The sequence below is a fragment of the Rhipicephalus microplus genome, chromosome 8 (genome assembly GCF_043290135.1).
Source record: "Rhipicephalus microplus isolate Deutch F79 chromosome 8, USDA_Rmic, whole genome shotgun sequence".
In the NCBI taxonomy this organism is placed as follows: Eukaryota; Metazoa; Arthropoda; class Arachnida; order Ixodida; family Ixodidae; genus Rhipicephalus; species Rhipicephalus microplus.
In genome coordinates this window covers 36,682,691-36,707,938 of record NC_134707.1, presented here as the reverse complement: position 1 = coordinate 36,707,938, position 25,248 = coordinate 36,682,691, and the positions used below count along the sequence as shown (strand labels likewise).

At 44.0% G+C, this 25,248-nt stretch overlaps 1 protein-coding gene across 2 annotated transcripts in view; it reads left to right on the top strand.

The window, feature by feature from the left end:
* Positions 1 to 25,248, top strand: part of LOC119165775 (uncharacterized) — a 120,956-nt gene that overhangs the window by 5,119 nt on the left and 90,589 nt on the right. The window contains exons 3-8 of one of the 2 annotated variants that reach the window (XM_075871553.1): positions 152 to 214; positions 1,524 to 1,648; positions 8,774 to 8,826; positions 15,929 to 16,034; positions 17,975 to 18,037; positions 21,449 to 21,601. In XM_075871553.1, coding sequence (XP_075727668.1) covers positions 152 to 214; positions 1,524 to 1,648; positions 8,774 to 8,826; positions 15,929 to 16,034; positions 17,975 to 18,037; positions 21,449 to 21,503 — 465 coding nt within the window. In that variant the 3' untranslated portion in view covers positions 21,504 to 21,601. Of the gene's footprint in view, positions 1 to 151; positions 215 to 1,523; positions 1,649 to 8,773; positions 8,827 to 15,928; positions 16,035 to 17,974; positions 18,038 to 21,448; positions 21,602 to 25,248 lie in introns of those variants that run through there. The other variant, XM_075871552.1, reaches the window with a different exon arrangement.

Genomic DNA, 25,248 nt, shown 5'->3' with positions numbered 1-25,248 from the left:
TCTGTGACTTGAATCGATACAGTTGTTCTGCTGCATATTAAATTAGGCTGGTGCTGCTGCCTTAATTTTTATTTATTATGTGCTGCAGTCAGAACAATCATTTCATGTGTTGACATTTGCGTTATATATATATATCACATTTACTTTTCAGGTTGAGGACTTTTTTCACACTCTGTCAATAATGATCAAAATCGAAGTAGTAAGTGTTCACCAGGTAGGTCTAAAATTAAAAACGCTCTGGATTGCCCCTCATTAAAAAATGTCTGCTTCAAACAAGATATGGTTTCTGAAACAATGAGAAAAATACAACGCTATACTTTGTCGGAGCGGAGCTAGAGGAAACGTTCAGCTAGAGCAGTAATAAAAATTTTGGGTGACGACCATTTAGTGCTAGTAATTCATCATAGCTACATAGTGCAGCTGTTCTACACAAACTAGAAGCGACATTATATTGCAAGGACGAATGGTTCCATGTTTACGACTGGCTTAAATCCTTAAACCAACTTACGTAATGTCTCATTTTGGGTGAATACAATCTCGTTGTCGTCGAAGGATGCCCATCAACCAAATTTTCGGGTATTGCTTTTTAAAATCGACTACACATCATTCGTGGTATTTCTCTTGCGTTCACAAAGACTCGTGTTTGCATGCCCCCTGATTTAGCCTTTGATGGTAGCACTAAATGTAAAAGGAATACAAAATCTTTTTGGCAAATGAGCAATCTATCCTAGTTTTAAATTGTACATCCCAGTTACTGGTGCCTACCTGCCGTTTCCACTTTATCGGGCACGGTTGGACAAAACATTGAGAGTTTCGTTGCAGTGCTCGAAACCATATTATTGCCTTATACGCCGGCTACATTATTAAGGTCACTTCGTGTGTACATCAGAAATGATTGAGTGTTTTCGTTTGATTTTGTCGCGCATGCTTGCACCAGTATGCGGTTTCAGTCTTCTAAACAGCGTTTTTATGCCTAGGAGACCCTCAGTAGAGGGTAATCTCTATCGAGCCTTAACGCTGATGAACTACGACAAAAAGGTTGCGAGAGTTCAGAAGAGTGAAACATAAGCAAATGACCACAAACAAGTGCTCACAATTTTTGTGATCCCGAAACCCTCAGCGAGTACGGTCAGCATGGAACATGAGCTAAAGGTCACGTTCATTAGATAAGCTTAGTTGAGCATCCCTAAATTCCACTCTATCTTGAAGTGATGTTGCGAACGATTTATTTATTGATTGTTGGGTGGGGTTTTAGATCCGAAAACAGCCCCATGATTATGAGAGACAGACGTTGTAGTAGAGGGCTCCGCGAATTTCGACCAGCTGGGGTTCTTTAACTTGAACCCAATTGTGATGATGTTACAACTAACAACCATACACAAGTAAAAAATGCAAGTAATGAACGATTTATGGATCTTCTTATTGTTATCCATCTGTGCACATCTACGTAAATTTGTTTTGAGAGGAAGGCGTAGTTAATGTGGTACAGAAATGTTGTCTAATGCTCTCCATCATGGTTTCAGATTGATAGCCTTGGTGTTGAAAATAAGCCAGGGTCACTGGAGGCGAACGTTACTCTTGAGAAGTTAAAGAGCCATGTTGCTACTGAGCAAGACGGAAATAACACTATTAACTATTTATTTACACGGTAAGCACAACGGTTCCTCAAATTCTAGCTAGTCACTGATGTTGAAAAGCTATGTGCAAGTAATAGAGCACCGAAAAATTCTAGCATATCGACGGACTGAATGATGATGAGTGGGGCGAAGCATCCATCCGTCCGTTCATGCATACGTCCACCCGTCCAACCATGGGTCGATCATTCCGACCTTGTTCGTCCATTTAGTAAACTCCAAGTACCACCATCTCGCATTTTATATATTGAATAAATACAAGTACCACCCTCTAGCTGACATTTCAAGAACTAAACTCCGCTGTGGCACATACCCGATACAAGTGGTTACTACGCAGGACGATCGGGTGCTGCCTGAAGGAGCTACACCCCTAAAAAGCAGCAAGTTATCTCTAATAGTTCATCGGAAAGTCAAGAACAATGCATTTATTTCGCTGTTTTTTTTTCTTGGTACTCAATGAAAATAGTGGTCTAAATGAAATTTTTTCGCACTGGTTTTTCATGAATGAAAGAAATTCATGTACAATTTTACGTATTGTCCTCTGTGTGGTTGTACGAGCGAGGCTATTCACTAGATATCTGAACTCTCTTGAGTTTCCGTAGCGGTTGAAGCAGAAGGTGTAGTGTAACATAATTGCACTTCAGAGCAGCAACGTTCAAATACTGCTTTATAGGTGCGTGTCGGTCACTTCTGGCAGGCCGCCACGGTTGCCAGATTTAGCTACTTTACGCCACATTGGCTACCTTTAAAAGGCCGTGGCGACGAGAATATGGCGATGACACTTTGGCTACTTTTTGGCTAATATTTTTGAACTGGCACCAACAGCTAATATACGCTCAAACCAAGTTCGACTATACCAAAAAATATTAAGTTTTCCTTTACAGCGCAAGCAGCGGCATCCTCAGCGTAATCGCATTTTCTTTACTCGGAATACCATAAGCAATTGCGTGCGCGCAAAAAGCGTTCTGGCCGCCATGGTTTTCACAATAATAATGGGATTCATATATGTTAGACAGCGCTGTAACGTCGCTTGCGGGAGACTCGTTCAGGCTTTCTAGCCCTATCCATGTCACGCAGTAACGCTCTGAGCTGTACGGGTGGCGCCACCCTAGGCGAACGTTGGCGAAAAGTGGATTCGCGCGGCTCATTAAAGCCTGGCTGAAAGCGCATGCATTCTGATGTTGTTGCAGTCCTTTTTCTTTATGGTTTGATATTTCCACTGCCGACGCTGCTGTACTTGTTAGTCGTGACGTTTGTTATGTTATGTTATTGTTCTAATCTGTTTCCATTGGAACAACTGGGCTGTTCTTTATGTGTCTGTTGCGGTGCACGATACACTCCATCCGTTTCTAACGAAAATGTGTCTAAGGTGGTTGCGTGATCAGCTAACACAGGCACACACACACAAAAACATTTGCATGCGAAGAGTCTGCCAGTCTTGTTTTTCCAGTGACTCTAGCTGAAGACTGCGCATCGCATCGTCTGTTAAGAGGCCTAATACGACGAATGGTTTGGACATCTCCCCAAGAGTTTAGTTGCCCTGAGCCATTATTAAAATGCGGGTACGGCAGATTTATTGAGTTGGGGATGTTAGCGCCGAAATCGCAGTAATGAAACTTTGGATAGAGATATAAGCCTATTGCGATGTATCAGGTGCTAGTCATATGCAAGATGTTGCATACCACGATGCACTGGATTGAGCTCGCCCATTCGATTCTTCGCATCTAAAAAAATGGCAGATCCCAGGTACAGTGGGTATCGATGATATGCGACGAATCAATGAGAAATGTTGATATGTAACTTTAAAATCAGCACACTGTTACGAGGTGGAGGTAAATGTTGGCGTACATGACTTCCGTGTCACGATTATCATTTTTGGATGTGTTGTCTACTTTCTGTAGTGTTCTAGGTTTTCGGTTTCGGAATGACATGTGAGAATGACAGGGGGCGCCACTCTGGCATCCAGGATTTCAGGGTGACTGTAAAAAAAATCAGTGTGTGTTGGGTAACAGTGGAGTGTGGTTGTTGTCTTCTCTTCGGCGCTTCGCGCGAACCCGCGTGTTCGGGCTGGTCGGCGTCCCCGTCGGCCGCGTACGTCTCCGTCGGCTGTCTTCTTCTGCTTCGTCGGGACCAGCCAGCCCCCAACACAGCAATTGCGACGGGGATGGGAGCAATTCGCTCCGCATTCAGTGCAGCAACTTTCTGCTGCGGGGGGCCAAGGCGGCGGCTCTGTTTCACGAGACGCGTCAACATGGCGGCCCTTCATCTTCGTCTCGGCGCGGCGGCCAACATGGACGCCCGCCTGCACAGTCCTTCCGGGGCGGCCAACATGGCGGCCCCTCTGCGTCACGGGGGCGAGGAAGCCGACAATACGGCGACCCCATTCCGCCAAATTCTAGGTTTCAGGAACAGCACCGAGCTCCTAACTCACGTTCGCAAATTTCTTCTCCAAGTGCAACCGCGCATTGCTTTCGTTGCGGATCGGCTCGGCATTTAGCCAATTTTGCGCAGTGTCCCGCGAGAAACCGCACTTGTCTTGCGTGCGGAAAAATCGGACATTTTCAGTCCGTATGCAATTCCCGTCCAGTAAATCTTCCCGAACCAGTTTCTTCGTCCGCTCCTTCGAGCACTGCACAGACCAATACGGTCACTGTTTTAAATGTGGATGGCCTCCACACTACGTCCGAGCCCAGCATCGTAGCTTCAGTGGGCCATGTGCCCTTGTCATTTCTCGTGGACACTGGTGCCTCAGTCTCTTTATTCAGTGCCGCTGACTTCCATAGTAATTTTTCCAACATTCAGCTTTTGCTTTCACACGTCGTTCTACAAACATATTCCAAGGAAACGACTGATGATTTAGGTCAATTTACAGCTCAGGTCTCCTATCGCAGTCGCACTGCTTCCATTACTTTTTATGTAACTGCCAATGGCAGCTCGGTTTTGGGACGTGACGCCATCAGGGCTTTGTCCAACAACATCGTCGCTGCGACTATCACGTGTGCTCAAGTCGACGTCCAAGATGATCTTCCGGCCAACGCGCCTTCTGAATTCCACCTCCTGTTCACCCGTGAACTGGGTTGTGTGCGCGGTTTCGTGCATAAAGTGATGCGTCGACCAGGTGTGTGCCCTGTGCGTGCCAAGCTGCGCCGCATTCCTCTTATTGTCCGTGAGCAAGTCTCTGCGGAACTGTCTCGCTTTCAAGCCAGCGGAATCATCGAGCCTGTCTCTGCTTCCGACAGGGTTTCTCCACTGGTCGTCGTCAAGAAAAAAGATGGATCCCTTCGACTATGCGTCGACTTACGAGAACCGAACAAGGCGATCATCGTAGATGGTTTTCCACTTCCTCACACTAAAGAACTGCTTCATCAGCTCTCCGGAGCGGCATGTTTCCCGAAGCTGGACCTCACGTCTGCTTATCACCAAGTTGAAAGTTCTGAGTGCAGTAGAGACTTAACCACATTTGTATCGCATGAAGGCTTGTTTCGGTTTCGCCGCGTATTTCGGGCTTGCATCTGCCCCTGCAGCGTTTCAGAAAATGATGTCAAATATTCTTAAGGGTTGTAATGGTGACCTTTGTTACTTGGATGACATTTTGGTGTGGGGACGTACTCGCGAAGAGCACGATGCTAACTTGCATACTGTTCTCAACCGCATCAGTGAATGTGGTATGAAACTTAATAACAAGTGCATTTTTTCTGTGAATGAGTTACAATTTCTAGGACATAATGTCAGTTCCCGCGGCTTGACATCTGTTGAATCTAAAGTTCAGGCCATTGTCAATGCCCCACGGCCTACTGATTCCAAAACTTTGCAATCTTTTTTAGGTCTTGTTGGTTATTATGCCAAGTTTGTTCCTCACTATGCTGATGTTGTTGAACCACTGCGTACTCTACTTCGTCAAGCACAGACTTTTAACTGGTCAGCTGAAGCTGAGCAGAGCTTCATTCGAGTTAAGTCAATACTGGCCTCAAAGCCAGCTGTTAGTATTTTCAATGAGAAGCTTCCCATTGTCATCACGACGGATGCGTCCGATGTTGGACTGGGAGCAGTGTTTCAACTATTCAGAGGTGATCAGCTCATCAATATCGCTTTTGCATCTCGTACATTGACCCCGGCTGAACGCAGATATTCAGTAAGAGAGCCTGAAGCTCTCGCGTGTCTTTTTGCCTGTGAAAAATGGCATGCTTACTTGTGGGGCTGGCACTTCACATTACGTACAGATCACCAAGCACTAGTCGCTCTTCTTTCTGCAGGATCCGAAGGCCGCCACCCCATTCGCATTTCCCGTTGGTGTGCCAAACTCATGTATTATAATTTCAGTGTTCAATAATAATGCAAAGGTTCTAATAACGTGGTTGCTGATGCACTGTCGCGCCTTCCTCTTCAGATACCTATTACTGAAGAGCGGGATGAGAAAGTTGTTTCATTTGTTACTTCCTGCATTACTAAAGCTGAGCTTCAGGCAGCTACAGCTGCAGATTCCACTTTGTCTCAAGTTCTCAAATATTTACGTGAAGAATGGCCTTCCAAATGTGCTTTTGCTTCTGAATTCTTGCCTTACTTCACAGTCCGACAGGAACTGTCTTGTGTCGAGGACTTGCTTTTCCGCGATGAACGCGTGATTCCCCCTGCTTGTTTCCGTAACAAGCTAATACAGCTTGCCCATGAGGCCCATCCAGGCATTGTGCGCACCATACAGAATCTCAGAGACAGGTACTGGTGGCCAGCCTTAGACAAGCAGGTCGAGCATACAGTTTACAACTGCCACATATGTCAGGCAGCTGACAAGTCTGGTAAACCTGCATTTTCTCCGTTGCAGCCAGTGCAGTGGCCTGATCGGTCTTGGCAGAAACTCGGCATGGACATCATCGGTCCTTTGCATAATGTTCCGCAAAATGCCCGGTTCATTGTTTCTCTCATCGACTACCATTCCAAATGGCCAGAGCTTTGTTTCACACATACGGTTACTTCTGAGGTCATCATTGAGTTTCTGTCTTCAATCTTCAGCCGGGAAGGTTTTCCTGATGCCATAGTTACGGACAATGGTCCACAGTTTCAGTCCCAACATTTCGAGTCTTTTCTTTCACAACGAGGAATACAGCACTTGAGGTCATCAGTTTTCTATCCCCAATCAAATGGGCAAATTGAGCGCTTTAATCGCGTTCTGAAGGAACATATCCAGATCGCCCAATTAGAGCACCGTCCCCTCAAGCAAGTCTTGACTGATTGTTTAGTTTCGTACAGGTTCACACCACAAGGCACCACTGGAGTGTCTCCTGCTCAACTTCTCCATGGTAGGCAACCGCGAGTTGCTCTCAACATAGTGTCTTTGCCTCGTAACATAGCAGTGTCTTCTCCTGATCAAATCCGTACCAGGGTTTTTTCTAGTCAACAAACAATGAAGAAATATGTCGAACCCGTCGAGGTGCAAAGCAGTCCAAAGTTCGCACTGGTGATCTAGTCAAGGTTCGTGTGCCAGGCAAGCGCCCCAAGTATCGGGGTCCTTACAAAGTCTTGGGCCAGGTTAGCCCCACTTCGTTTCACTTAAGTGATGGTAACATCTGGAATGCTTAGTGCCTTGTTATTTTTCATACGGATTCACCTTCAACACCTAAATGTCTTCCCCATCACGTTCCGTCCACGCCTTTATACTATCCATCAGATTATTACATGTGGCCTCCATGTACAGGCATTTCTTCAAGGAGAGAGGCGTTACCAGTTGGTGTCACTGGTTCAAGTACACCAAGTCATACGGTTCACTTGGAACCTTCAAATTCGGCGGAGACCATTGAACCGGACTCCGGTCCGCAAAATTCTTCCGAAGCTCATGCTGCGAGCTCTGATGAGACCGCGAATTTTAACGCTCGTTCAGAGCCTTCACAATCTTCCACTACTCTTGATGCGTCACATCAGAGCACAAGTGACCAAGGTGCAGAGACGCCTGATTCTACACCCAAAAGGGCCCGCCCTAAGAGGAAGCGGCATAAGCCGCGTCGGTTCGAAGGCTACGTGATGTAGAACTCTTGTTCCGAACGGTTGTGTACATTTTTTTGTTTGTAAGTGCATTTTCAAGACTCGTAGTGTGTGAGTTCGGTGTGCCGTGCTCTGAATTTTCATGAGTTCTAATGTACATACCTTGTAAAATATGTTGGTATCGATCATGTATAAATATAAACAGTGTATACGTGAACTTCTTTCGAGGAGGGGATGATGTTGTGTTCTAGGATTTCGGTTTCGGAATGACATGTGAGAATGCCAGGGGGCGCCGCTCTGCCATCCAGGATTTCAAGGCGACTGTAAATAAAATCAGTGTGTGTTGGGTAACCGTGGAGTGCGGTTGTTGTCTTCTCTTCGGCGCTTCGCGCGAACCCACGTGTTCGGGCTGGTCGGCGTCCCCGCCGGCCGCGTACGTCTTCGTCGGCCGTCTTCTTCTTATGCTTCGTCTGGATCAGCCAGCCACCAACACAGCACTTTCCTCATATGTTTACGTCAGGTAATACCAAATTTAGTATATGTGAAGCTAGCGAAATGGTTGCGAGCACGCTGTGAGCGTTGTATGTAGTCATGCTCTTATATCACACGCGTGTCAGGATTAACATGTTTGTGCCAGTCATATTTCGTCATCCATTGGCATCCCGTAACACCAAATTTGGTATATGTGGAGCTAGCGAAACGGACGGGAGCGCATCATATAGGGCCCACTGTACTCCAATGTAGCGTTGACGCGGGCGCACGCTGGGCACAGTGACGTTACGTTCACAAAACGCGAGCACTCTATAGTCTGAGGCCAGGCGCAACCAGCGTCTGTCGGCGTGGCCCGACGGCAACCGGCACGAAATGCGAAATGCTGCATTTCGCGACGATGCATTACCCCGACAACACTGCGTCTCCCTCTTTTCGGGACGGAGGGAGGCTGGACGCACCCAAACGCGCAAAAGGAAGGAGTTGTGCTTTGCGTTTTTTCACTTTTTGTTGTGATTTGTATATGTTCGAATAAAAAGTATTTATCTTTCATAAATAGTAAATATATAAATAATGTTCATGCTTGTGTAAAATACTGACGATTTTGGTGTTTTACCCAGCATCAAATGTTAGAATGAATGAACTTGGCCTAAGAGCATGATTTATTCTGATTTTAGGAAGCCACTGTTCGTGAAAGCAACTGGAGAGGAGCCTAACGACCATTACACTTGTAAGTAAATGAAAACTACTAAATTGGTGATGTAATAATTTGCTGCGTTTTTCACGGGTGATCGCTGCTCTTAACAGAAGGGGTCCTGATCAAAATTGTCCCTTATTACATTCAATATATGTTACAGTGTACGGTACAAACGGTGATAATCAGCAGATCTTACAAAATTATGCATCATCTTCCCGTAAGGACCAACAGAGTGGGATGCGAAAATATCGCCGTGGTGCGCATCGAGTTTCGTTTCACTTGTGAACACAACTCAAGCCACACCCTAACAAATGTTAGAGCGAGAATGTATTGAGGAGAGAGGAAGCGTGAGCACCGTGGAAGGCCAGGCGTTGCAACGCCCTGGAACGTTATCTTGCTCTGGCCGCAGAGAGTTGCGTACAATCATTTGCCTGCGCTGCACCTTTGGCGTAGATATGCAGAGGTGAGGAGGAGAGCGCACAGCTGCGAGGGAGAATAGAACGAGGGACAGTTACCCATGCGCGGTATCGTCGCGGACGCCGCAGAATGGACACTGCCCCGAGTATAACACGCAATCACATAAAAAAAAACTAGCAGCTGTTCTTTGTTCAAATACATTCGATGAGCGCCGCTCTTTAGAAATGAGACGAGAGCGGGTTTTCCTCGGTCATGAAGGTGTTGGGTGGGGAGAGCGCCTGCTGCACTCGGTGACGGGATCGACAAGAGTCGGAAGGATGTGGATGGATGGATATGGCCCCTTTCGATCGGGTGGTGGCTAGCGCCACCAAGCCATAATACTTAATGAACCAAAAACTAGATTTTTTTCCCTTTAAATAGTAAGGACGAGGATTCGCACTTTGCATTGAAGGGTTTAATTTTCACTCGTGCCTTGACTTTAGCCACCAATGAGCTCACCTCCTCCTAGTTAATTCTACCCGCTTGAAGTCTATTTTGCCCTCCCTGTCCCTAAACCCCAGTGCTTTGCAAAACTCTGCGCCATCATCCTGAAGTATAGGGTGAAGCCCTTTATAGAACATTACAAAGTGCTCGGCACTTTCCTCTTCCTCTCCTCACGCACTGCATACCGTGTCTACCCTTTTGTATTTGGCCCGATATGTCTTGGTTCACAATACTCCCGTGCTGGCCTCAAAACGTAGAGAACTACCCCAAGTATTATAATAGATCCTTTCCTTGGCAATTTCCTGCTTAAAAGTTCGATAGATCTCTAGTGCGGACTTCTTAATCATGCCAATTCACATACGAGTCTCAGCTTCCTTCACCTTCTTGACCAATAATTCTTTTTGGTTTGGCCCCTGCTGTTTTCCAAGTATTTACCAGTCAAATTTCTGGTTCACTTTTTCCATTTTGTATTGACATTCTTCATACACAAGTGCCAGGGATCTGTACCAGAATGCCTTCTTAGCCCAACGCTCCTCCCCAATCCTCTCAAACGCTTCCAAATTTTATCTTGCTGCTAGCTTCCCTGCCCACAATTGATGTTCATCCCATATCACCTTGTACTCCTTGATTTGGTGTATTCCCATCAGCTCCTAAGGAAAGTCCTTCATTCCACAGTGCTTAATTTCTAATTTTGCTTGAACTTCTGATCTCATGCACGAGACTGCATTGCTGAACGTCAGACCTGGAACCATGACCGCTTTCCATATTCCTCCCACAACATCATACCTACTAAAATTCCTAAGTGCCCTGTTTTTCATTACCGCTGCATTCCTCCTTTAGTCGTTACGTATATTTCGTGTTCTCTTAGGTGTTTGGCGCCATTGCTTACCCATACGCCCAGATATTTGTATTTATCTGTTACCTCTGGCGTGACCTCCTGTTTTCTAAGCTCACTACCTTCATTGTCATTAAAAATCATGACTGCTGATTTTTTCTTATAGAATCTGAAATCAAACCTATCTCCCTCATTACTGCAGATATCCATCGATCTCCGCAAACCTTCCTTGTTGTCGGCCATTAGCACTATACCATCTGCGTACATCAATGCTGGTAGTGCCTGTTCAACGAGTTTTTCTTGTTTGATGAAAAAAACGTTGAAGCCCAGTCGACTTCCCTCTAATTTGACCTCTAATCTTTGTAGATACATCACGAATAATAAGGGTGACATAGGACACCCCTGCCTCAGCCCCTGTTTTACCTTTGCGGGCTTGGATACCTGTTTTTTTCCACTTCATAACTACCTTCTTACCTTTAGAGATATCCTTTGAAAGATAAGTGACTCCATCTTTCACGCCTAGTGTCCAGTATTCCCCACAATGCCTCTTGAACCACGCTATAGTACGCTCCCTTGATATCCAAAAATGCTAGCCACAGAGGCCTGTGTTCCTTTTCTGCTATTTCGGTGCACTGCGTCAGTGAGAAGAGATTGTCTTCCAACCTCGTGTGTTTCCGAAACCCGTTCGGCTGTTCCCCCAGCCCCCCCTTCATCTTCTATCCATGCCTGCAGTCTTTCCTTTATAATCTGCATCGCCAGCCTGTAGACCACTGATGTCACTGTTATACGACGGCAGGTGTTTATGTCAGCTTTGTCCCCCTTTCCTTTATAGATCATGCTCATCCTGCTATGTTTCCATCCATCGGGGAATTCACCATCGATTAATATTTTGCTCACTGCCTCTCTCAAAGCCTACTTAGACTTCTGACCTAATGTCTTTATCAGCATATTTGGAATGCCATCTGAGCCTGTTGAAGTACTACAAGGAATCCTCTTCTCAGCCCTTTCCCACTCTCATTGTGAAAATGGAGCCATTGCGCCACTTGATTCATCCTTGTTTATTGTGGTGCATAAAGCACTTCTTTGTTGAAATTTTTCTGTCACCCCTGTTCTTATATATTCAATAGCTTCTTCCCCTTCTAGCCTAGCACCTTGAGCTGTAGTTATAAACCTCTGCTCTAGGCTCGTATCATTTCCTAGGTAGTTTAGATGGTTCCAAAACTTCGCAGCTGCCTTTCTACCTTTTTTATGTACTTCTGCCAGCCACTGAGCTCCCTTTTTTCTAATCTTTCCATCGATCAGAAGGGATGCATCCCTTCTAAAGCTTAGAAAGATGTTTCATTTTCTTTCAACATTATCTGTCGGTTCACCCTGCTGCTTAGCATGTCTGTGTTTCCTAGAGGCTTCCCGACGTTTCGCTATGGCTCTCTTAACTTCCTCATCCCACCAACTTTTGGGTTTGTGTCTTCTTTTCGGGGTGACTTGTCACGTGGCTTAGCAGGCTCTAGCTCAGTCTAATTAGATTCGTCTATGTCAAACACTGTTTTATTATCCTCAGTGATTACTTTCCCAATTTGTTTATTGGCTATTTCAATGTGCATTTCTGAATAAAAATTTTCTTGTAGTAGCTCGTTTCGTCTCCTTCCCACTTTCACTGCTCTTCCAAAACTTAGGTTGATACGTTTGTGATCACTACCCAGACTTCTGGAACCACCTTCATCTAGGTGCATTCCCCTGAGCTTATCATACATCCTTTGTGCTATTGTAGACTGCAGCCTTCCTACCTCTCATGTCATTTGCCCTTCACACTTCTCGGTACTGTTGCAAATGATCAAATCATGCCTTTCACACACATCCATGATCATTTTGCCTGTCGGGTCGGTATACCCATCTATATCTTCTATGTGCGCATTCATATCTCCTAGTATAATTATCTCGCACTCTCCTCCTAACTTCTATATGTCCTTTGATATGCACTCTACCATTGCCTGGTTTTCCTCTCTGCCCTTTTGGTCAGTGTCAGCGCGTGCCATCTGCTGCCGGGGCTGCGCTATTCAAGTGCGCGCGCCTGATATTTTGCTCGGCATGCTTACTCGGCACTGGGAGTTTCGCACAACGGCTATGGCAAAGTGTTGGCCTAAGGATCTACGCTCTCAATTACTTGGTGAACGTTTGAGCTTGTTAGTCAAGAGTGGGATGTGACAGAGATAACTTGGCCCGTTTGAATTCCTTTTTCAAGTGCTAGCTTTCCTTGCGTTCTATCTGCATGCCTCAACCGTGCCGTAAAAGAACGAACTACTGTGTATCCAGCATTGGTCGTTTCCATCTGTACTGGAGTGCCTTGCAAATTCACTTAAGGTCCTACTAATTCTTTTTGAGAATCAGCGAATGACCCACTTTGGGTGCGCAAGGTGACACGTGAAAGTGCACAATTCCTCACTGTAGTAATGCTCTTGCAGCTGGTGTTGATTAACATTCCTGAGCACACTATAATATTTCGGTGTTTAAACACCTATTCATTGTGCAATTTACACGTTTCGACATCTAGGAACATCATATGCTAATGCCACCCTATATTGCATGCAATAAGGAGACTCTCTTTACTACGTGTCATTCCAATAAATATTTGTCTTGTTTGGAATATCAATGCATAGCGATGCTCTGTGGTCGGCCAGCTGCTTGTGATGAAAACGGCCAACAGTCATTTATAACAGAACCGCTTTTAACACAGCCAAGCGTAGTATGATAAAAAGGCGGGAAGAGGAAGCGAGAGTCAGGAGTAGTGGATGTGTGAATGAATAGAATGGGAATGCGGGAGAAAGAGGATAAAGCATAGCATAGCAAGTCTATTATTTCATTGCCATGGCGAATTGAATGTAGTAAATAAGTGCAAAAAATGAAGTCAACGTCACGAGGAGAGATGTGCATAATCGGCGACCACTGTTAATGGCATTGAAAAAAAAGCTACGGCGGTGAAGCATTCGCACATTTAGCACTACACGAAGTAGTTCAATTTGACACGGGTCTCGTAACGCTGTGTAAGATGACAGGTTGCGCCATCAGCGTTTCAAGTAGACGGAGATGCGACTTAGCATTCAAGGTACATGTAGAAAGGCGGAGCTTTCTCGCTCAGGTGTTCAAAAACGCCACGCATCATAAAATTAATTAAACGATATAGGAATATCTTCTGGTGTGAGCTGTGTCCTGTCTCAGGTAGGTCTACGTAGAAAATAAAGATGAAAAATTCTTATTTTCCGTGGAGAATACGGGTGCTATTGTAAAACTAGATTTACTGGCGGTAGAGTGGCTATCACTTTAATTCCAAGAGGGAGAGAGAGAAAGATAGGTTGATGAAAGCAAAAGACTCAACTTCTGGAGCCCTAGTTGGAAGGATGGCTCAGTGCTTGTGGGGAGGGTTGTGAATATCAAAGATATGAAGGAGAGAAAAGAAGATAAGATATGGTGTATATGACTGGGAGCCAGGCGGGTGGCTTCTATAGCTGTTTGTCCAGTGCAGTGACCCTAAGCAAGTGAAAAACCGCATTGAAGACCAGGGTGTGGTGCAATGCATGGAAGAGGAGGTTCCTCTATGTAGCCGTGGGCAGACAGTAGCGACGGAGCGCGGCGAGCAAGACTGCTCTTTGTGCGCGAAACGCTGGGCAAACGCATAACAGGTGCTCCATAGTTCCGGCTTCCCCACACACAGTCTACGCAGGGGACGAGGCTTTCGCAAGCCAGTGACTACGAGGCCAGGAGCAACCGATGCACTAACGCAGTAGAAAGCGCCTGTCCCTTCTGGTGAAACCCCGGTCAGGCAGCCGGCTTGGTAATTTCATCCTGGCTACACGATTGTCAGGGTGGCAGCGTAGCTACAAAAGTTGTTGCCGAGTCTAGTGAAAGATGAGAGAAAGGGGGAAGGAATAAGTGAACTCCGTCGCAAATGTATACGCCTGTTCTCTCACCGTAGAGGCCGAGCAGCCTTCAGGTTTCCAACGCCAGCGCACGCTTACTCGTGAACGAGTTCCCTGCTGGAGCACAAGGGAAACATTGCTCGGCACGTTTTACTATTTTACCGTTGAGTGAGGTTGCATATATTCATATAATTGATATCTCCGAATCTCACGTGACCAAATTCAAATGCGGTCACAGGAACCAGTGATGGAGGTCCCGCTGAAGCAGTGTTTCTGCGGTGACCTCAGAAATGTGGGGCTCAACTGAAACGTGATTTATATAACTAGGATTGATTGATATGTGCGGTTTAACGTCCCAAAACCACCATATGATTATGAGAGACGCCATAGTGGAGGGCTCCGGAAATTTCGACCACCTGGGGTTCTTTAACGTGCACCCAAATCTGAGCACACGGGCCTACAACATTTCCACATCCATCGGAAATGCAGCCGCCGCAGTCGGGATTTGAACCCGCGACCTGCGGGTCAGCAGCCGAGTACCTTAGCCACTAGACCACCGCGGCGGGGCTTTATATAACTAGGAAGCAAAGCCTATAAGAGTAAAAAGTTACAAGTGGCATCAGAGGCCTACACCGCCGTGATCACTAAAACTATGTGCAACGTTACAGGTCTACAGACATGATCTATACCAATAGTCTATAGCAGAATTACAGACATGATCTATACCAGGAGTCTCCACGTAAGCATTCAGCCGCACGTCACAAGCTCCACTCATGGGCGTCTCATTGTTTTCTTCGTCCTATAGCTTTGCTTCTTAATAAGTATATTCCAGAGCTACGCAGTAATAACTACTTTAAAGAATTTTGTATTGAGACCCTGTACAGTTCCTATTTGGGAGACAGTGAAACTCGAGTACTTCTATAATTTAGCTCTTCGTTGACAATAGATGCTTCATAAGATTCGGTGTCGTAGCGTTGTAGAACTGGTGCCAATATTTTCTCAGAGAAGACACTTATATAAGATATGGAAATACCATTCTAGAATAAATATGACAATAGATACTGATAAGACTGTGCGCTAAATATTGAAATAAATACCGATCCCTTATTTGTTAGATTAAACCAACTAGAAACATTTATTTAATCCTAAACTTCAATATGTACATAACGTTGCACCTTCATCATGACAGCAGCATGCATGACAAAAAATGTTGCCCCGTCTTCCCACAGGAAATAGCCACAGGAAGTGCAATTCACACAATTGGCAAGACCCTATTCGTAACCAGAAATCACGACCGCAGTAGAGTACTCTTACATTGCGCTTTGGCTGTAATAACTCATGGCCCAGAGCATGATATCCTAAATGAAAGATTAGTATGGGAAGCATGCAAACTGAAATGCAGCATGCAGTACAAGATATTACGAGACGTAGAAGCATGAGCATAAAGTTATTATTGGATGGTAACTTATAATGATGCTTTTGTTTGCAGACTATGGCACATTCAAAACATTTTGCAGTACAATGAAGAGCGCTGTTGTCGTTCATCATGAGGGTATGAACAACTCCACAAATGCTATAGGAGCGACGGCATGGATGTAAGTGAGGACTTTTATAATTTCGATTTTAAATGTGATGGAATGCTAAAAGTCGTTAAAGAACGAGAAACATGATCACAGCGAGGCACGTAGCATGTGACAAGACTGTCCAGGAAATGACGTAATCGAAGGGAACAGATATTAGTGACTGTAGTGATGTTCAAGAAGGACCATGTTGCATTGAAATATTAGTTTTTATATTAAAAAAATTGTAATGAGGTACCTGTGTGCGAGTGATAATGTTACTATGTCTTAAAACATGCTATTAGTTTTGATGTCTCTACTTTATTGTTTAAAACGTGCCCAAATTTGCACAAAAATATTTGGGAGAACGTACACCATATCTGATGAGTCTTCTATTGTTTTAACAATCCAGAAAGGCATCACTTCGATGGGTTGAAGCATCCATATTTAGGGTGAATGATGAGAGTGAACTAACCCTAGAACTTTACCGTCAAGTGAACTAATGCAGATGCTATCCAAGTGCTAATGCGCAGCCTAAACAAAACTGCTTCTTTTTATTCTCAATACAGAAACTTCAGACTATGAATTTCAATCAGATCTCATGAATAATTTTTTCCGAGGGATCACCTAACACGAAGAATTAGCTCACGAAAACTGCATAAAGTTTTAAGAAGTCAGGAACATAATCTTTCTGGAACGCTGCAAATGCACGTCCGCACAATAATATTACTAATGACGGCTTTTTTACGTTGCGAAACCCCCAAGCACGATAATGATTATCAGAGGCAGCTACGCAAACGACTACGGAAATTAAGCCTGCTGGAACTTCTTTGACGTTCATTGGCAATGTCTCATACATGGGTTTCTACTCCTTCCCCTCCATCAAAATGCGACCGCCAAGGCTTGGACGTAATTCGTGACCTCTGGGTCAGCAGCTGAGCACTTTAATTGCTATCACTTTCATCGTGGACGTCACAACGATTATCCATAGCCTCAGGCAGCGACAGTTTGTATGTGGCTTAACTCTCATATCTAATCAGAGAAATAGAGGCCAACCGTGACGCAGTAACCTAAGACAGCATACAAAGTGCCTAATAATAATATTAACATCAATATTCATAATATTATGTGATGTTTTACATCCCTAACCGCAATATGATCATGAGAGTCGCATTAATGGAGGGCTCCCGAAAATTCGACCATCTTGTGCCCTGTAACATGTTCTGACATCGCACTATAGATGAACCTCTGGCTTGGATCAAATCCGCGACTTTTGGGTCTAAGCACTCTCACGACTGCTTCACTGGGGTGGACATTATGCTTGATAGCTCTCTCCTTATGGCATGACAGCTTTTGTGTGTTTCGCAGCATTCGTGAATGCTTCGAACAGCTGAATACCAAAGCTGTGAGGAAAGACTTGTCTGACGTCAAACTTCGGTAAGATGGAAAGGTTTGCGTTTTGTGCAAACCACCCTGTATGTTTTTCAAATCCCGCCTTCCAGGGCCCTTTCCGTTCCACTACCGAGAAGTTCAACAGTGTCGACAAATAAAGTGTTTCTATGCATTACTGTTGCACTACAGGAACAGCACTTTCCTGAGGTTCCAGTGCATCCACGTTCCACGAGATGGATGCGCTGTAGATGCCCACTTTAAAACATGGGAGGTTTGTGTTCACAGCAGCTCCGCCAAGAAAAATTAGTATATTTGATTGATTCGTGTCGCTTTGACAATGACGCCTTAGTGAGCAAAGCATAAGTGCAAGCAATTTTTTTGTTGAATCGACCTGCGTATTCAATTTGTGCTAACTACATTACGCAGTAACAGGGTGTCCAAAAATCTTTCAACGGCAAGTTAACGTAACGCCAAAAAATATATTACTGCAAAGGCAACGCGAGAAAAGTCCAAAATGTCTGTACACATCACGTCTACATCTCGCTCGGAGGAATCAAAGTATTTCTATTTCTACTCTATTGCAGCTTTGGTCTAACAGGTTTTGACTCTGTCGAGCTGGATTTCTTCACAATGCTGTGGGTCTTTGAGTAAGTTACCGTGTTCTTACACTTTTGAAATATGGCCTGTATTTTTGAAGTTATGCAATGATAACAAAAAAGAAGGCTGCGTTAGGTCTAACAAAATCGTGGAAACAAAGCAGTAAGACGAGCCTTGGCGAAAGATTCAAACGTCTCTAAAATAGACTCGGGGAGCTCGATTAGCGCCTGCGCATGTCGGCCTAATAGTACGTACCAGTCACGCGACTTGCAATTTTGGGAAACAAAACAGCATTTCATGAATGCTCTTAATTTGTACAGACAGCCTGCATGTTTAATAAGAAATCTTTTTTCCTCTCACTCTCTCCGTAAATAAACCAATATATATATATATATATATATATATATATATATATATATATATATATATATAGACGATGGTTGTGGCAATCAGCGTTTCATTTATTCGCAGAAAAAGATTCTGGCTGTCTTTCAAGAACTGTCGGGGCAGATTTCTTGTGTCTTTACAAAGTTTATTTGGACCCTAGTTACCTTGAGTGCTTTAAAGCTCTTAGAAAATGTCACTCAATCTTACTCTTCGATTTTAGGCCCATAGGGTAAGTTTTCACTACACCCGTTAGTTGTGTGGAAGCAAAAAGAAAGCTTGTGTAATATAGATGTGGTGGGTAGTTATTAGGAAACTTTCAAAAAGTACCCCCCAAAAAATGGTGTCAAGGCCACTGTGCATGCGCAAAACCCAAACAAATTTTGGTTTTAAGTTTGAGACGCTATTTCTCGAATTTAGCAGGAGCTCCAAAGCCTGCTTCAAAAGTTTTGGGTTAGCAGACGTGACAGCACGCAATGATGTGAGGGCTATCGGCCAAAACTAGAATGACGTAGAATATGGGGAGTGTCCAAAGCACCGCACACCCTATTTGAAAACTTGTTGCTTCTGCTTGACCCAAGGCGTCCATACGTAAAAGACTTTGAGGCCCCAAGCTTTTGGGGCCCCTATTCGAAAACTCCCTGTTATTATACAGTTGGGACCCCAGGACCTGTTTAACACCGTTGGAAGGGTTCTTTTGTAAACAAGAGAAACTAGTACTGAGCTACAAATAAATAACCTCTTACTCCAGAAATAAGTACTACAAGTACATAAAATAAAATAATATTTCACCAAATATATCAAAACAGATTAAATACCGAGGTGTACTAACACATTGAAGTGGCAATTAAGCTGCAAAGTATTCGAAAGAATAAGGTTTTCCACTAAATTCACCTTCAGTGGAAAGCTTGAGTCGACGCGCAATACTGAAAGCATTCACCTGAACAATCGCGCAGCTTCTGCATGACGACAAAGTAACTACGTACTCTTCTAATTCCGGCATTAACGTGTCAGAAAAATATCTATGCCATTGTGGGGCAACGTGATTTAGGTGGTGAAATGTCAACACTGGATGTCTCTAGCCTTCTAATTGTATTACGTCAACAAATAGGAGACCTTGCATGTTTTAAAAATGATAACACAAGGACTTCTATGAGAGCCTGGGCATAGCCTAGAGACTAAATGTACCCACATATTCACTTCTATGTTTGACCTGACGGGCAGCAAAGTATGCGCAGCTCAAAATCACAACTTTTTGGGTGCCCAGTAAGAATAATACGAGTTGAATACTACAGTAATTGACGTTCATTCATGTGAAGTTAGTGTAACATTTTACATGGAGTGTGCAGTTACCCTTAAAATATGTTTACCGAAATTCACCTACCCATTAAACCATGCGGTGGCTCTAAGATCATACCCAATACTTTAATCAAAATAATAGCACACATACTCATGAGGCATCGAGTTCTAGCACAAGGAATAATTTAATTTTCATGTTGCTGCCAGAATATATGCATTGATTTAGACGTCACCTCAGTTGTCTTAAGTTAAGATTATTCAGCAACTTTATAAGTAGCTGAGGACACATTGTCTTGGGCTTGAGCATAATACGATAACATGTATAATCTAAGGAATAGTGGTCAGTCATAAAAATATAAATGTGCTCATCGCAGAGTATATGTTACACTGTGGTGAATTTCATATGACGTAGACATAGGGCATGTCCACAAGTGTGGGACATCATGCATCGCCACCGTTTTGACGACAGCCATTGCCTCCGTAAATAATGTCGAAAAGGCAAAAAAAATCATATCTGACGAAAAGAGTTCACGAAAAACCACACACAATAATACGAAGCAAACACCCCGGAAATCCCTTCTATAATTACAGTGTCGCACAACAAACATAAATATTTCTTGGACCGATTATTGTGTTAAATACGGGCCAACGGAGCGGGCTAAATTACCAATTAGTGGTCTGAAATGTCGTTTGAAGCAAACATAGTTTGCAGTGCAATACTTTGAAAATGCTAGTATGTTCCAGTGGATTTGTGCTGCACGTAACAATGAGTAGATTTCCATAACTGGTTGTTTTCATCAGATATGACTTTTTAACACAAAAGCCTTTTAAGCCAGGACCCACCAAGATTTCAGTTATGTATTTCCGTCACAAAAATGATGCACGAAATGTACACCATAAGATCCTAAAGAGACAAGTTTCGTCAAGGGGTGTTGAAAAAAAACCTCTCAATCTGCAGGAAAACGGGCTGAGCATGCTATCTACTGCACCATGGCCACAAACTCTTGCGGCTTAGAAACACGTCTTTTATAGCTCACATGCAGTTGTCTCTGATAGTGGACTTCGTCAGATGACTGGTGTCGATGTCTTGGAGCGGTAAAGTAACTTATCATTGCTGTGATCCATGGACTTAACAACATCAACGCGTGTGTCAGATTCAGCACGCCTTAAACTGACTGCAAACACCTTCACACAGCTTCAGTTGGCGACTTCAGTAAAAATGTCGGGGGTCTCTCGTAGCATGCACAGCCTGTGCCCGACTCGTGTACTGCAATATCACCTTCCTCACTCTAGCTTGCCCGAAAAGAATCACAGCTGAGCTAAAGTATATAGTTTCCTATGTATACTATTGTTTATGGGAGGGGCAATGCATGCCGCTTCAGTGAGCGTGAAAACGATGGATAATACATGGATTGGTTTAATCTTCGTACTTTCGGCTCCATTTGGCTTATCATGGCCTGGAGCTGCTTTGTCAGGTAACACCAGCCAGAAAATGTTCTGCAGTTGCATTCACCACCTTTTAGGCTAACCAATCTGCTCATGAAGTTCAAAACGGTTCGTTTCTTTACGTGAAACAGACCAAAGCACAACAATAAACAAAGCCACTAACGAAGACAGGGCAAATCTATGTACTAACCACCACCCCCATGGTCGCTGAAAGATTCGTGGCTGCGAATGAGCGAGTGAAACAACTTTTTAGGTATAAAAATAAGTTCTGTACAATTTTAATAGACAACTGCTCTAACTTTTATTGAAATATCTCTTCAATCCCACTTCAGACGTTGCCCGAAAAGCAATTGCCCGGCACACTGCACTCCGCAATGTCCAGCATAATGAGCTGATAGAAGACACCTGGATAAGTTTTCAACTATCAAATAAAACAGAGGAGTAGCGTGGATGAAATGCGAGTTAATAAAGTACTTTTTCATGCATACCTTGTGACATACGTAGTACATCTAGTCATGCTCCACCTGTTCATCTTACAGCGAAAGCTGTGAGGAGATCACAACAAGGTAGCCGTAGTTGTCTGCCATCGCCACCGGTGTCTCTAGCCACGCAAGAAAAAAAATGCAAATAAGAAAAAAAAGCAAAAACGATGGAACGGGGTTCAAGCGTCGATTCCCTTTGTGAAAGCGTAATGTTCTATTAATCAGTGACGCTAAAGGTTGAACCTCTGTTTTAAACTGACCTTACGCCTGTGAAATAAGGAATTGCACGAACATGCAGAATCAGGTGCTTTAAAACAGTAAAACAACAGCCAAGAATCACTCAATTCGAATTGCGTAACGAGCATGTCGTTAATTGCTGAAACCTACATCGAAATCTTCAGACCATTCTTTTATAACGTGAACCATATTATTAAGAAACTGTTTGGAATGCCACGCAATTGTCTAGCCGGGAGCACACTTCTTCGAAGAAGGACGGCTAATAACATAACGAATGCTTCATATTATTCATGGCATTGTGAGTAGCATGAGATTGTGATTGCAACAGTTTCTCCAAAAGTGAAAAAAAAAATGCTTTACAAAGGTCTTTTTTCTAGCTTTTGCTATAACTGTGCCGTGCGTTTCGCACACACTCAATAAAGTTTTTTTTTGCTTTTGCCCACTACACAAGACGGTATCGCTCGGGAGCAACACGTGCGTAAAAAAGGTTGCCTTTGGCTTGCGTAGAGTTCTGCTATTCACTGGAACGACCGGCGCTGTAAATGAACAAGAAACTGTACGCGCTGGCATGTCAGTCAACTATCAATAAACCTCTCACCCTCATCATCATTACCAGCCTAACAAAGCCCCATGCAGGGCAAAGGCCACTCTCATGTTCTGCCACGATACAGCTGCACAGCACTGCATTCCGAATAAATTTGGCCCTCCGAGGTTATATGTGCATGGCTCTTATTGCGCTTCGCCCCCATCCCAAATTGACTATTGTAACCCACTCTCGTTCCTGAATTTCTGTGAATAACAGCACAACGCATCAGCAGTTATCCTTGAACACATGCGAATTATTTTCGACACTTACTTTTCTGCCTTCATTCGTCCTTTCTCCTCCCCCTAAAACAGGGTAGCTCACGAGAATTTTAAATAAACTGTGACACAGTAGCCTTGTTAGCTGTCATGGCTCCTGAAAAAGCTGTGCGAGTGAAGGTTCCATGCAGAAGACGTCAGAAGTTAGGCAATGCTGCATTACCCGAAACAAAGTGCCAACAATTTCGCGGTGCTCTTGAGAATCGCAAGAGATCAGACTGATCACTCCTCCCGAACGGATACGCTTCTAATATTTGTTTATATATTTGGTTGGTCATACGAAGTCACAAAATAAAACTGTTAGGCGTAAAGTTTAGAATCAGCATGAGAACACAGTAAACCAGTAAACAGGGAGCTTTAGCCACCATTTTTTTACGACCATGGAAGACCAATATTTGCTAGAAGGATGCCTGAAGCGTGATTGATGTCTCCATTTGGGCTATATTACCCCAGAAGAAGTTTCTAATTTTTTATGCTGCACTGGCGACCGATTGTGATGAAAAGAGCTGCTAGAGGACTACACAATTTTTCTGCACATTTGGACCACAGAACACTAAGCGTAGTTAACCGGTGGTCAGTGAGATGAGAAAATGAACACACATGCACTCTCGAAGAAGCAATTTCGTTTTAAATGATAAAGTAAGATGGTGGTCATTTAAAAAAGTTCAGAGTGCTTTCTTAACACTGTAGAAAAGAGTACTTCTGTGACACGCCATATATTTGATATGAAACATGCACTCGCTTGTCAGTTCATTTCTTTAATTGTGAAGTGACAGGATAGTCAGTTGAAAAAACGTTCAGAGTACTTCTTTGACACTGACCATTCAGAGGAGCATTCTAGTCGACATCTTCGTTAGCATTCGCCCAGACATTGTTGGCGAACACAGCGCACAGTTGAGGAGCCAACGTCAGCCCTAATTAACCTGCAGATTTAGAGAACATCAAAAATCAAAGAAGAGGCACAAAATCAAAAAATGTGCATTACGAAAAGCCTGTTTTGATGCTGCATTCTCCATATACTCAGGTGAATCCCCACACATGAGTTTAATATTACACGATGTGCATTCATAAGGGGTTGGTAAGTCATGGCGAGAGCGTAAACAGAGGAGACGATGCCTGTGCTGTTCTGCGTGCCCACTTTCAGCTGTCATTATAATACATGGCTTAGTGGGCCAATCATAACTTTGAGTTTCTCCCATATAAAACCTTTTCAGGTTCTATATTTTTGACAGGGTGTAAGGAAAACCCACAGTGGTAATGGGATACAAAGTATGAAAGAAATATAGTTAGGAAAATTCAATCAAAACAAAGTGAGTATCTTTAGGGAAAAGTGGCTTATATATTTGGAACAGATTTTTGAGTTTCCAGATATTGACAGCACAATCTCGTTATCAAATTGTCACACACTTCGTGTGAGGCCCCGCTGATCCAAAACATCGATGCACGGCAGACTCACAGGCTTCCACTTCACGCTTCAGCCTGTGACGCCTGAAAGGCCTCAAAGTGGCACATCTCAAATTTATTTTCAGGTTGGTTGACCCGTGCGGAGTCGCACGTGTGGTGATGTGCAGGCCTGACCGACGCACTCATAGAGCAGACACGGAGATTCGATTACACAAAAACAAGCATTCATTTAAAACAGGGGCAAAGGCAGAAGATTACAAAAAAAGCAGAGGAGGAAAACTGATACGTGATGGAAAGAACAGCTATGTAACAAACTATGCTCTAAAAGAACACTACAAGAAGTACAGACAAAAGACAAACACGTGGAATAATAATAAAAAAACAAGATGGAAGTCATAAAAGAGGGATACAAGGAAATAATTACAAAATGATCATAGTAGCGCTTTTGAATTTCTAAGTGCGACGCAGTGCACACAACTACGAATATTAAAAAAAGGCTTGTTAAAATAAGTTAACAGTTTGAAAAAAATCACAATAAAAAGTTTTATTTTGACCAGGCCAGCTCTTGGTGCACGTGTAGGGGAGTTGACGGGGTGTCACTGAAGATCTCGCCGGCTTGGTAGACGACGAGGGTGCCCGGAATTGCAGCCGTCTCAATACGTTGCACGGGTGACTCCATGCTCGCCGCCTACGCGAGACTCACGACACCAACGACCACACTTGATGCTAGCTGTACGTCAACTGCCTATTCCGATGCAGTCCTAACTTGTTCAGGGGCATACGCATGCTCCCGTCCTATCGGGAGGTAACATACTTTTTTTATAAGACCACCCGTGCCCCTTTCGGTACAGGTGCAGGGAAGACGAGCTGGCGCCACTCTAGGTCGTTACCCAGTCAACACTCGATGTTCTGAGGTCGTCCTCATATAGTGCAATCATTCTCGCACAGTTATCAATGACCTTAGTACTTACTGAGGACGACAGAAGCTGGTTGGACCCGGAATTGACCATTTGCGGGAAAACCACTGCGCATGAGCAGTAACCGCACAGGTAGCGTTCCTGTACAGGCGTTTTGGTTTTGGTTGGAAAACATCAGCCTGGCGTTCCATCAATATGACCCGTAGTAACGGCGAACACTGCCGTTTTCAC